This window comes from Hesperophylax consimilis, chromosome 20, assembly GCF_061612785.1.
Source record: "Hesperophylax consimilis isolate HC1 chromosome 20, BYU_Hcon_1.0, whole genome shotgun sequence".
In the NCBI taxonomy this organism is placed as follows: domain Eukaryota; kingdom Metazoa; phylum Arthropoda; class Insecta; order Trichoptera; family Limnephilidae; genus Hesperophylax; species Hesperophylax consimilis.
Genome location: NC_142855.1, coordinates 29,271,015 through 29,285,532, shown reverse-complemented (window position 1 = coordinate 29,285,532; position 14,518 = coordinate 29,271,015). Strand labels below are relative to the sequence as shown.

Here is a 14,518-nt window from a genome sequence, read left to right as displayed (position 1 = left end):
CCACAATTAGGGATTCCATAGTCGAATAAAATAATTAAAATAAACACTTCTATGAAACCAAAGGTTCCGACAGCAATTTGAGAAAGATTTATTAAATTTTGTTTTATTTATTTTTATATAAAATCACAAAAAAATGAGATACCAATAAAATATTTGTCTGATGAATTTTTTTTTTCATATTAGTTCAATGTTTAGACGAAAAAAGGCGAACCATGTAAACTTTTTTATGTTTGATTTCATAATATTCATATTACGAAAATTATGTTTATTTCCAATATTTAAAATTTAAAATCGTATTTTATCACCTTTCGAAAATAGTTTTTAGTTTTCGGATACGTTCACAAATATTCCATTTGGATTTTATTGAGAAACGGACGTACATCGGAAAGCATCTTTAATAAATCTATAGGACCTGAAGGTTACGTTTCAAGATGGCCTCATGACGATTTTGGTTAGGTTAGGTTATGAAACCGTAACAACTGTGGGTTGGATAAATTATGTTTTAGAAAAAAATAACATGATATCTGTAGGCAACAGCTTTTTATTGTTTTGAATGCAAGATTATAAAAAATATTAACTTTGATATCAGATCAGGTGGTCAATCTTAGAATTTGTAGTAGAAAACGCCTTAAAAATGTAAGGTTAAGTTAGGTTGTACAAACTTTAGGTCACGTTGCGCAGATGTCTACTAGATGTCCAATGAGAGCGGTGAGTAACCCTTAGAGTAATGAGTAACCTAATGACTGATTTCGGCGATGTTATTGTGAATGCTGAATACCCACGCAAAAATTTTGCCAGTTGGAAATGGAATTAGGTTATTAATTAGGTTGGGTTCCACAAATCTTAGTTTGAGTTGTAAAACGCTTAGGTTAGGTTGCACAAATCTGAAGTCAGGTTGCACAGACGTCTAGGAGAAAAGTCCGCCGTTAGCGGTGAAGGCGGGCAGGCGGGTGACGACCGCCCTGAAGTCCGCGATATTGCAGCAGATACTGAAGCCCATGCCCACGTTGGTGTTCTGCCAGTTGAGCCAACTGAATGCGGTGTTGCCGGCGCACCGGTCGGTGCAGAACGCCAGAGCTCGCGCCTCGGCAAGAGTCACGTGCGGGTTGTTCAGTCCCAGGAAGGCGGTGGCCTTGCCGGTGCTGGGCTCGTGTACTACCTGCAAATTATAAGTAGCTTTTAATGAGATGGTGACATGTTTCATTAAAGTTCAATCCAATAATATAGAAAGAGTTCAGCACTAATTTCTTAAGTACGAAAATTTTAAGCTCAGAATTCCTATTGATTACATTAATTATGTCAGTTTGGTGAATCAATTGCATCTAATAACACTGTCTGACAGGAGAATTATTTCAGACCTGGTTGTGTTACACAGAGTCATTAACAACTTAATTGATAATCCTTCCATCGTTGCCACTATTAAAGTCCATGTGCCGACTAGGAATACAAAACAAAATATAACATTATTCTGCAATAAATACTCGACCAACTATCAGAGACACTCACTGACCAATAGGATGCATGATCTGGGCAACAAGTATGGGGGTGCCATTGATTTATTTATTGACTCCATTTAAATAATTAAGCATAATCTACACCAACACTTTGTTGAATCCTACAAATTAGAGTAGCGTTGGTAAATTAGTTTTAATGTTTTGTCTTATATGTAGTGTTGTTGTAATTCCTTTTTTTTACTTTATTTTACTCTTACGTCTTACTAATATTGCTTCATATTTTTTTTTTAATTATTTCTTAATATTTTCGTGAGAAAATCACCTCAAGGGCGCTTAGAGAGTACACTTGTAATCACAATTGTGTATTTTGTACCTACTTCACAATGGATTACATCTATGTACTGTCAGTATCTCCTGTATAATACAGATATTCTCATATGTACACTGCATCGTGTATCACTTTTATGTATAAGCCTTTTTAGGCGTATATATAAATAAATAAATAATTTACACAGTGTGTTATCTCGGAAGACAGGTGTTAATGAAAACCAACTACCATTACTCCATCGAAACAACACTATCAGGACTCTAGATTGCTATTGGCAATGCTTTCACAGAAGTTGTCGAGTAAATGCGTTCAACAGCACGACATAAAGTTACAAGAAGGCTGTAATAACATAACTCAGTGAAACAGCAATATCAGGACTCGGTTATTTAGATAGTTACTTGTACCAAAATTGAATAATGCTTTCACAGAAGTTGTAGAGTCGATGGGTTCAACAGCACGGGATAAAGTAACAAGAAGGCTATAATAATATTACTTAATGAAACAAAAAAATAAGTTTAGCATAAAACTGTTCTTTTGCATGCACGGAGAAAAGTATTGCTAATTTATTAAGAAGTTAGAAATTTTATTTTTTTAAAAGCATGTCTGTCCAACGGTGACACCTTTATTTAAAAAAAACATACGCGTCTTCAAACGCAACAAAATTGCATACAAATTTCAAAAAAATCGGTAAAGAACTTTTTGAGATTTAAGATTTTAAACAAAAGAACGTTTACATTTTTATTTATATAATATTTTAATACATAGACCCAGGCAGACGATGTCCTGCCACAGACCGCCTTCTATGAAGGGAAGTTGAAAATTATAGTTGTATGTGTTTTTGGATGAGAAATCTAAAAAATATAAATGTTGAGAATTATTTTTTTTTAACTTGACAACATTACCAATTATCGGGTCCAAATTTTTCACATCTTTTAAACTTGAACCAACTAGGTATATACATTCACAAAATTTAATTGAAATTGATTGAGCGATTTTGGAGATTAGATTGTACGAACGTAGTGATGTGATTTTATAGATATAAATAGATGTGCTATATCTTACCTTGTAGTACCACAGCGGCACAGGGATCTTACTTCCTGAAGGACTGAGGTAAAGGTTCCTTGCAGTTCCACTGTTGTCCTTCAGTTGAAGGATGCCCCAGGTGCCGGTGTAGACCTTAGTCCTTGCGTTTGCGACCCCAATACGCAGTCTCAAGTTCTGAAACGTTATAATAACGACGTTAAAGGATTACTTGCGAGTTTCTCGTTTTTACAACTCGGTTGTTTGATTTGCTAACTAATTCTACAAATTTAAAAAAAATTCGTAGGAACCACATTTTTAGTATATAAAATTTGTTTCGTACAAGATAAACATCTTCTATTATCCATCCATAATAGCATGCTTGAAAAAAACCGGAAGACATATATAAATTATAGGTATTACTTTTTGGAAAATTTAATGTAAATCGTTCAGCAAGTATTTTTTGGTTTTTGTTATTGTTTCAGCTGTTTCGGCTTTCAAGGCCATTTTTAAACTGTGGTTATAACCACGTTTAGACGACTTATTTATATGATTCTATTTTACCCCCTACCAATTTAAAATGATTTATTACCGGTTAAGCCGATTTACTGATAAAATAATTGTGACAATAGATTTCATATTCTGTGAGGTAATTTGAAGTCTGTTTTCCACACAGTAATGTTATGTTTATTGTTTAATAATGATGTATCTGCTATTAATGTATTTAAATGTTTATATTGCTTAGGTTATGTGAATATGCTAAGAAGCGGGAAGTAAATAATTTTCTTTAGTTTTTAGTTAATGTAATATTAGTGTCTAGTAAATATAAACTATTGCCCTTTCTTTCTATATGCAAGTGTTTAAGTTCATTGTTGTCAAGCGGGACGTGATTATTCACTAAGAGATGTTCTGCGAATTTTGAAAAAGTGCTTTTATTATTATAGCATCTTATATGTTCTTTGAATCTAGTTGATTTAGCCCTTCCCGTCTGTCCGATATAAGTAGCGTTGCAGTCGGCGTGCGAACATTTTAATTCATAATATATGCCACTATTATTAAGTTTAGGATTTCTACTTTTGCAGTTTTAAAGGTTTGTTCCTATGTTATTATTGGTTAAGCTATATTTAGACTGCATTTTTTAATTTTTATTTAACATTTTTTTAATTCGAGACATGCAAATTTTTCTAATTTTTATTATTTACCGGATAGTTTGAATTAATTTTATTTTTATATTTCATGATTATTATAATTTTTTCGATGTTATTTATGTCATAGCCATTATTAACCTCGATGGTTTGTATCGCTGTCTTTTCTTTCTCATAAGTTTATTGTCCAAAGGAATGTCAATGAGTCTAAAGAAATGAATTCTTTTCTTTAGACTCAAAATCCTTGTGTAGCAACATCTCCAAGAATGTCTTATAGTAATTGAAAATATCCTGGAACAATCTAATGTCAGCCCGGTAATAAAGAATGAGTTATTCCAGCTCATAAAAATTTGCGTATAAACAAATTAATAACGTTGGATTGAAATATTAATTATTATATAAACAAACACACTATACAATGTAAACAAGCGCAGAAGACGAAAACGTTTCTTCAAACGAAGAGAATTAGACGAAAATCGTTTAGTCTTTTCTAAAACGGAAATATTTGTATTTTGTTTAAAATGTAAACCTTTAAATCATATCAATTTAACCGAATAATAACCGAGTGGACAAATGCGTAAGATTCCCACCCGGGCGTCTCGAGTTCAAAGCACTGCTAGATAAGTCCTCCATCTTTGCCCGAGCAATATTTTCCGCTTAAGGCGATGCACTACGTCGTTTAATATTGTAAATCGAGCCGCTATCAATAACACCCCTTACGTAGATGGCGATAAGGTTAAAATTCCCGCGTAACGCCATCCGCCTGTTTTGATTTATGCAAGAAAAAAACATGGCCAAAAAGTGCCTTTTATTTTATTTTGTGGATGTTCATTCATAATTTTTTTTTTCCGATCATTTTATAAATAACTTAATTTGCCACATTATACAATAAAATCATAACCGAAAATGGGTTCGTAAGTAGGAGATTTTGATGTTTAAACAGTTTTCATAGGCCTTATAGATTATTTTTTTCTGGGCTTATAAAAAAACCTTTCTCAAAAATACTCGATTATTTCAAAGGCCAAGATGTATTCTACTCGCAGTATTTAATTGAAGCATCTGAAACATTTCTAGGCGACCAAATTTTCAAACAAAAAACACATGATTTTGCATTAATACGTAGTGCATCGCCAATAAAAGTGTGAATAATTTTTTTCCTAGTACTATGTTGAGGACATGTGTGTATCGTTTCACGGTATAGTCCAACGTCTAGCGGGTCCAACTGCCTGACCTCTTTTAATTTCTAATATGTTAATATACGACTATGTTATATCTTATTTAAAACAGCGAATGATTTGAGACTAGACTATGTTGTTGTTTTTTAAGTTATTGATTGAATATAGAATTTCCAATATAATCTCCTTGTAAATATGATTAAAATCTGTAATGATGGATGGCAGCTTAAGATTATTCTTTGAATAAAGTGTATTTCGAGATAGCGTAACGATGGCATGTTTGGTGGGTGTGATTTAAACAGAGCGTGCTTGCTTTGTGACTACGGGTCAAGGGTTCATTTCCCACAATCGCACAGATTAAATAAAATAACTTAATCATATGTGAGGGAAAATGACTGCGGCCTTCAGATATCTGCAGAAACGGGCGGTGCGTTTGACACATTCCTCATCTTAACAAACGAATTGCTATCTTTAGAGCATAAGCGTCAGGTGGAAAAAATCTGTACTTGTTCTACCATTATTTCGATGGAAGATGCTCGAACTTGAAAAGTCTTGATAAACGCTCGTAAACGTTTGCACACTGTTAACATTAATTTGTCACATGAGAACGGGTCGTTTGTTCAACCAAAACCTCTATTTTCACTAAAGGGAACTGCTGAGTTGCATTTTTCATGCAAAACTTAAATTGAGATTTGACCAACATACCCAACAAAATTTAAAAAAAATGTTTGACCAAAAGGTATTGCAAATATCGAATACCGATATGTCCTACCTTATTTTTTGTATTTTAAGTTATCAAATTTAGGCTAAGAAATAATTACATACCTATATCATCATTTTGTTAAATGAGCATTATTTAAAAAAAAAAAATTGGCTTCTTTTTACTGGGGTATTAAAATTATCGAAAAACGTGAAAAAACAGGTAACGGAAATATCCATCTTGGATACAAGAGGATTTTAAGAAGATTACCTGTTCCAGAGTGTTCCAGTTGCCTCCGTTGAACGGTTGCCACTGCGGGGCCACGTTCACAAATGTAAAGGTAGCTCTCTGCGCCGGAGAGAACACATAGTCGGTCTTGGCGGCGAGATGTCCTCGAGCAAGGAAGTAGGTGGTATTGATGTACTTGTCGGCGGCCCCAGAGCCAAGGATCGTGTCAAACGCGGCCTTCTGTGAAACCTGGGTATACAACGTGTCCACACTCAGGCCGGGGTAGAAGGCACCCTCTGTGAAAAAAGAAGACAAAGTCATTTGAAAAGGTTCCCACTGTGTATAAAAAATCAAACAGACTTTGTGAGGTCTGCGAAAACTTAGTTTCCTATTGAGATTTCATAAGATCAGCTGTTCTGACAAGGTTAAGGCCAAACAGAACAGACCGTCTCCAAAAGTCTCTGGTGGTCTAGCACGGACGATGGTCAACACCATATTGAGGAAATCCGTCATCTATCAGTATTAAAATTCCAAAGAACGGTTGTTTAACTCGAAGCCAATCACTCAACTCATATTCCAGTTATTGATGTGAGTATTCGAGTCGTTAAAAAAACCCACACAGCATCCTAAAATACGACGCAAGCTGTGTGGGGAAGTAATGCAAAAATATGATGTTTTTTTAACTCACGTGAGAAGGAAGGTCTAGCTACACCAGACATGTATACAGCGTTATCGGGGTTCTGGTCATAAAGCACATAGAACACCTCGGCTTTGGTCTCGTGGAAGCAGATAGTCATGATGGTGTGCGCCTTGCCTGCGGCAGTCAGACCCACAGTGATGATAGTGCCTCCGTCCACGCAGCTGCTCCCCTTGACCTCTGTGGGCTTGGAGTGTGCTGTGCAGGCCACAGTGGAGAAACCGATCGTGCCGGAGAGCCAGCTCGACGCCGAGAAGGAAGTTCCTCCGGTGCAGACGAGATTCTGAAAATAAAATCGAGTTATAGTTTTTGGAGATAAAGCTACAAACAGGGTCGGCCCTAGAACAAACGCTAGTAAAAGAGCGCTGTATTAGATATTAAGTACACGTAGAAAATGATTATTGATAGGTTTCTTGATAAACTTTTAGTAAAAACGAATGTATTATTAAACAAAGTAAATATATCATCTATCATTAGCGCAATCCCTAATACGATATGAAATAACAAATTTTAGCTTAGATCAAAATTTACTTATTATTTAATTTATACCTAACATTAAGATAAACCAAAAAAATAAAATAAAAAACTTCTCACGGCTTCTACTGGCTTGCTGGTCGTTGAGGAATGGCTCAAGGTACTACTGGGGCAAGCCATGGTGACCACCTGTCCGTCGGAGAAGGCGATACTGCCAGAGTTGCCCGAGGGGGCCAGCAGGGCTCCACCAGTTGCGTACACGGGCTGTGGTTCTGTCAGAGACGACACAGTCACTGAACAGGAGGCTAAAACAGAAAATACATACATAATTAACTCCACACTTGATCATCTGATTAAATTAAAGATTTCCTCGCTAAAGTAGGGGATTTGCGGATACTTATGATCAAAGAAAATAGTTAGGTGCCCTGGAGATGTGCTTCTGGTGAAGAATTCATTCGTAACCTCTCTAGTTCCCTCATAGAATACAGTACAATTTGTGCTGGATGGTGGACGCGAACGTCAACATTTCAAATACGATTCACCTTTTTTCTATATCCAGCAGCGATATCATCCCCAAAACAACAGTAAAACTTCTCGGTGTCAATTAAAATTTGGATTTTTCGTATAAAAGTCAAATAATTAGCACCTAAGACAACTCTAGTCTGTCTGAAGAAACCTTCCTACAGAGGCAACAAAACTACTTATTAACTCTTACGAAGTCTCACGTCTCGATTACTGCAACGAAATTTATTCCAGCCTTCCAAAATATCAAACTGACGAACTTCAATAAATGTTTAATACAGCAGCACGGTTCATAACCGGGGTTTCAAAATATTCGCACATTTCAGAACCCCTTCGTTATCTTCACTGGCTCAAGTGCCCTGAAATAATCTAGTACAAATTGTGCTGGATGGTGTTTAAATCCATCAATGAAATGGGCCCACCCTACATCTCTGAACGTCTATGTGTTCCGGAAAACACTGTTCTGTGGCAGTTAAATCTTAAATCACAACGTCATCAGTTGAATACTAAGTTTGGAGATCGCGCTTTCAGAATATCTGGGCCGGTCTTAAAGACGGTGTCAAAAAGTCAGAGAATTTGTGTGTACTGTGTATATTTCTAAAAACTGTTTTTAAAGTGTGATAAAATACACTTTCAAATTGTATAATTATAAATACCTACACAATTTTTGAAATATTCAAATTCTGAATGAAAACAAGAAAAAGTTTTAAAAATTAACGTTGTCGCGTCTAAATACTGATCTAAAATTACTGATAATAAAAAAAACAACATTTTAAAAAAATTTCTCAAATTGCGGTCGGAACTTTTGGTTTGATAGAGCTTTACATTTTTATTATTATGTGGTTAATTTGTGTATTTGAATTTAAAGCTTGGTGTTTTCTCGTTTTACAGTTCATATTTTTATCTGTGACGGTAAGGAAGATACAAAAATTTCTATTGTTCCATAATATGTGTTGTTTAAAAAATCGAACAAATTGACTGTACGGGTACTACTTGCTTGTTCTCAAATGAACCTGAGTAGTTAAAAATTGACCCAGTTTTCAGGTAAACTAGAACTCACAACCTCCAAACATTACTACAAACCAGTCAAAACCCCGAGCGACGCCGGGACCACGTCACCTCATACAATACAAATCTGCTAAGTATTAATATCATTGTTAATAATCAATAATTGGATTAATCTCCGTATTTAAAATGTCGGGTATCTCCAATTTTAATCAATTGAGATGATAAAAAATATGTGATAAAGTTAAATATAGCAATAATATCGTTTATTAATACTTTTATCAAAATAATCTCATATTAAAAAACATCTCCTCTATTTTTTTTGTTTGTATTGCTTAGTTACATAACTGCGGGGATTTGATCTACTGTTTACAAAAAAACATCTTCTCTTATTCTTGCTTTATTTTGTTTGATTTTCTTAGTTACATAGCTGCGGGGATTTGAAATATTGCTAGCATTGAACTAGTGGATGCATGGAACATACTTCCACAATATGTCCTCCATTCTACCAATATAAATCTATTGAAAGCTCTGTTGGATTCTTATTTGGAGGGAAGAAAGGATTGACTTATTTTCAATGGCAATAACTTAATTACTGTTAAACATTTTGTGAAATCAGATATGAGTGTATCATCAGGATGCTGCCTGCTCATTAAATAATAATAAAAACCGGGCAACGCCGGGGACTATAGCTAGTTACAATATAATGTAGTATAAAGCAATAAAAATAACTGACCTCTCGAATCAACTTCATCCTGAATAATGGTATTTTTCAGAGTCAATTCCGTCTTCTTTTGAAGCCAGAAGTCCAAATAGTCCTCAAATTCGTCTTCAGACAGTCCGAAAGCCAAGTCCGCTGGAGTCGGCAGTTGCTGGAAGTCCAGAGTGTGCCATCCAAGAGCCTTGACAGTCTCAGGAACCTCGTATGCATCACACGCCACCAACAAGGCCAAAAAAATTACACAATTCTTAGTCCACATTTTTTTTGCTTCACCGTGGACCGTTTTGAAAATTGATATGATCCGAAAACCAAAAGGCGCAGATGTAGACGTTTACAAAATAGGTGATTTTAGTTTACTTTTGATTTTGAAACCGCGGAAGTCGGATTCACAATGATATAAATTGATATTGTAGCAGTTTTATATGTTTTGCTTTGAAAACTTGTTATCTTGTTATAATTGTTATCAAATAAATAAAAAGTAATATGTTTTGGAGTGGATTTTATTCAATTTTCTAATTTGGATTGTTATTCGTAAATCTGTCAATTTTTGGAAATGTCTGAATATAACTGAACGCGGTTGGCGCAAACAAAAATTGTCCAATGAAGCGATTTTAACCGTCCACAATGGAGTTCTGTTGCCTACCCTGTTTACCCTAATGTATGGCAATGAGGCATGGAACTGCCTCGGAAATAGACTGAATGCTGGAGAAATGAGATCCCTGAGACGTATAAGTGGCTTATGTAAGCGTAGTGAGAAAGATATACTTAAATGGTTTGGACATGTAGATCGAATGAACGAAGAAAGGAAAAAATATGTGACGAGAATGTGAAAGGTAGAAGAAGTTGGAGACGCCCAAAGAAGACATGGAACGATCAAGTTAACCAGATACTTGAGTCTGGCCATGTCAAGTGTCGGAATAGCAGAAGAGTATGTATGAGTGTGAATGAAGCAAGTAGTGTGTGCCACCGATCCGTTCTCTCTGCCTACCCCTGCATAAGAAACGGCGTGATTATCTACACTAGCGACGATCGGGGACGCACGATGAAGACATGGCAGGAACAAGTGAACCAAAACTTGAGTCGTGTCATGTCAAGAGTAAGAGGAATTATAGAAGAGTATATGTGGAACGATTTATTAATGTGAACAAGAAAAGAAGTGTGTTCCTAGATCGAGATATTTGGCCTCTCTGCTCACCCCTGTTACTTAGTTACTCAATTTTGTTTCACATTAAATCAAAAGCACACGAACGCCCTTGAGGAAAATAATTCCCTTCAGTGCCTGTGACATATTTAGGAATGCTGTGTGAAGTGTCTTTTGGGAGAGAGCAAGGAGTGAACATAGGTCTTGAAATGGCCCATATTGTAGGAGGAAGAAAACACAACCGAGCTGTTGAACTCAAGAACGAGTCGTAGAAAAGACCATTTTTCGTGTGAAACATGTCAACCGTGATGTCATGTCAAAAAATGTTGGGCAACAATCAGATCTGAATAGCCAGGTACATCCCAACCATCATCTTCCTCCCCTTTCCGTCCAGTTAATTCATATATACTGATACTATATATGTATCGCCTTGTAAAAAACGTTCATAATAAACAACCCGATCTGAGGTAGATACGAATGGAGACTAAAAATTATAAATTATTTAATACTTTCAGTAAAGCTTTTGTGTGAAGACACCGTTTAAAAAAAGAGGATTTTTTTAAATGTACCTAAAATTATAAACTCCTTCCGATGTGAGCCAACCATTGATAATAGAAAGAAAGGAGATGCGCCATATTATATGGCGGACTAGCAAGTGCTCTCAGTTATCTCCTTGGTGAAAGACCACCATTCTGAATCAAAAGTTCATTGAAATGGCTTTATTCGTGTTTGTTGACCAGATCTGAATAGACAGGTACTTTCTGACCTTCCTCTTCCCCATCTCCTTCTCCTCCCTACACCTTCAGCCTCAGAACATACATACGTCCTTCACGAACGAATTAATAGGTTTTCTGATAAACTTTCAGTAAAATACGAATGTATTAAAAATACTAATATTTTGAAAATTCAATATTTGCAAATGCAGATGCATTCATGTGTTCCCATATATTAGGAAATTACTAAAAGTGTATCAGGAAACGGCCTGCAATCCTGATTTTAACAGGATTACAAATAATTTGAAGAGATTTTCAATAAATTTGCATTACTCATTTTTCTCCGTGCAGTCTGCCTTGCTTCAGAAGTTTAAAATAAAATATAGCCATGTTTAGTGACTGAGATCTGATTTGCCAGGTACTTCACAACCTTTATCTTCCCCTCTCCCTCTCTTCACTCCAACAGCCGACGTGACCTTCATTCATTAGTAATTAATTAAATCGATTATGTTCCGATACGCATTGGTTTTCCACGTGAAATGAAGCCATCTGATTGTGTGTTCGTGTGATGCTCTGTTATCTCTTAAATATATTTTTTTAACATATTTATGTTAGAAATATTCTATTTTAACTCGACTATTTATTTTACCGAACATCATAATAACCAGTGATTGGTTTTTCAGAAAATTACGTGATAGATTACAAGATCTAGAAGCAGACAATCTATGCCAGTGGCGCACCCAGGGGCTTTTCATCTCCCAAAATAAAATAAAAATATAATAATAATAATAATCCAGTTTTTCAAGAAGAAAAGGTGTAGATCAAAAAAAGTATACTTCATTTTCCCCATTTTTTTCATAAAATAATTACATTCTATAATCTTTGGTAACAAAATATGTAAATGTACATTATAAAATTACATGTATACGAAATATTTATTTATTTATTTTACTCCTATTAAGGCTTTTACATACATATATTACAATATTTAAGAAATTATACTCCTAAATAGTGCAGGAAATGACTGTTTAAAACACATATATAAAAAAAAAGCATTGTTGAATTTGATCCACACAGTATGTAGATACAAAATATAAATATAAAAAATCCAAAATATTTTTTTTCTTTCAGCCGACAAAATACTGTAATACTGTCAATTTAAATAGTTTTATCAAAATATTCCCTAGATGAAAAAAACTTCAATAAGGTATGCTTATTGCTTATATAATGAAATTGATGTACTAAATATATCAACAACATCGGAGTATTTGTTTCCTAGCTGTTGAATCTGTCGCATAGGAGTGTGATATTGGGACGTTGATATAGAATTGCTACAATAATATGGTAGATACTGTCTTGTAACCGACCTGCTTGGAGTATGAAAAGAGATTACATGTAATAAATCAGGGGTATCAAACATTGCATTAATGATTTTATACAAACAGGTTAAATCGGAAATGATTCTACGATCAGATAATTTTATTAAATTTTATGAACAAATGATGTTATCGTAATTAAGGTTTTCTCTAGGAATGCCCATTTTAAAATTTACGTATCTTAAAAATTTATTTAGGATTCTTTCAATCACATGTGAATGAACCTTATAATTTGGGGACCAAACTGTGGAATTGTATTCTATATGACTCCTTACTAGTGACATATATAATGTTTTTACAGTATTGACATTGTTGAAATCATTAAATACCCTTAAAATAAATCCCAACATTTTCAAAGCTTTATATATAATATAATCAATCTACGAGGATACATAAAAATTAATGTTTATTTTTTCGTTTGTCCCCTATAGACTAAATAATTACTGTACCGCTGACGCTGAAAATAATGTTGTTATTAGTGTCAGGAGTGCTTAGAGAATGATAGCAGAAGTCGGGGACGCCCGAGGAAAACTGGAATAGGAGAGGGCACCTGGAATGAGACAGTCCAAACCATATTAGAAATAAAGATAAAACTAAATAAATGATAGAGTTAATACCTTTTTTAAGACAGTGTCAGGAACTCGTCCATTCCTTAAAGAAGGGTCCCTTTTAAAATAGCCAATGTTGAACACTGATAGTAAAAATGTATAAAGAATTAATTGAATTTATATCGGTGTTGCCAGAATTGTCGTTGAGCGAATGTGGTTCTAGTTTTAGGGAGCATGTATCCCAGGTTTGATGAAAAGCGGGTGTTTGTTTGATTTCGTGGAAAAACAAGCAGGTTATTTTTCAGTATTTAGCACAAGCTTGGCTTAGTAAATAACTGGCTTACAATAATAACTTACAAGGAGACTAAAAGTAAGCTTGGTTAAAATTACAAAAAAAAACTTTAATTTTTAAGTGCCAAAATTCAGGTTGCGCCTCTGATTTATACTATTTTAAAAGTAAATCAAATTTAACTCAGGTTTCAAATGAACTGATAAGATTTGAATTTCTCCTTACTTTATAGCTTGTACCCATATTTTTAAGATACTCGGCAACTAATAATTACTGTGTTATAATTTAGTGTGCACAGCATGACTTAGATAAGCTTAATGGAAGTCGAATGTTTGAAAGATGTACGTGAGATATTATAGTATTGGTACAAAACCTGTGCCTTGTGGAACACCGTTAATCGTGAGCTTGGGACAATTATAATGAGAGTTGGGAATTGTGAATTTTTCATACTTACCAAAAGAAATACATAATGCTTGACTAAATTTTTAACACATCTTACTTATACTGATAGTTTAACTCTCTGAAATAAATCTAAAAGAATAACACATGTAACAAAAGTTGAGTAATACTTAATATGAACTAACTGACATGTACCCGGCGTTGCTCGATTTTTTCTTCTATCAATAAATATAATATCTACGTATTATATATATATATATATACCTAACTAACTAACCACCACGCCGTTTCCCCGCAGGAGTAGGCAGAGAGGACGGTCCGCCAAACAACTCGGTCTTACATAGTCTCATACATACTCTTCTATTGTTCTCACTCTTGACATGGCTCGACTCAAGTATCTGATTCATTTGGTCGTGCCATGTCTTCCTCGGGCGTCTCCCACTTCTGCTACCATTCACATTTGCATCGTATATTATCCTTACACTCCTTTTTTCGCTTATTCGCTCTACATGCCCAAACCATCTAAGCGTCCCTTTCTTGATCTTACTCATTATGCTTACATCAGCCATGCACTCTTTGCGGA

At 34.8% G+C, this 14,518-nt stretch overlaps 1 protein-coding gene across 1 annotated transcript in view; it reads right to left on the bottom strand.

The window, feature by feature from the left end:
* Nucleotides 1–523: 523 nt before the first annotated feature.
* LOC149414506 (uncharacterized) overlaps nt 524–14,518 on the bottom strand; it is a 29,774-nt gene continuing 15,779 nt past the window's right edge. The window contains exons 4-9 of the mRNA XM_089644209.1: nt 9,485–9,668; nt 7,342–7,526; nt 6,739–7,030; nt 6,093–6,346; nt 2,845–3,000; nt 524–1,159 (exon numbers count right to left, since the gene is read on the bottom strand). Coding sequence (XP_089500335.1) covers nt 908–1,159; nt 2,845–3,000; nt 6,093–6,346; nt 6,739–7,030; nt 7,342–7,526; nt 9,485–9,668 — 1,323 coding nt within the window. The 3' untranslated portion in view covers nt 524–907. The remainder of the gene's footprint in view (nt 1,160–2,844; nt 3,001–6,092; nt 6,347–6,738; nt 7,031–7,341; nt 7,527–9,484; nt 9,669–14,518) is intronic.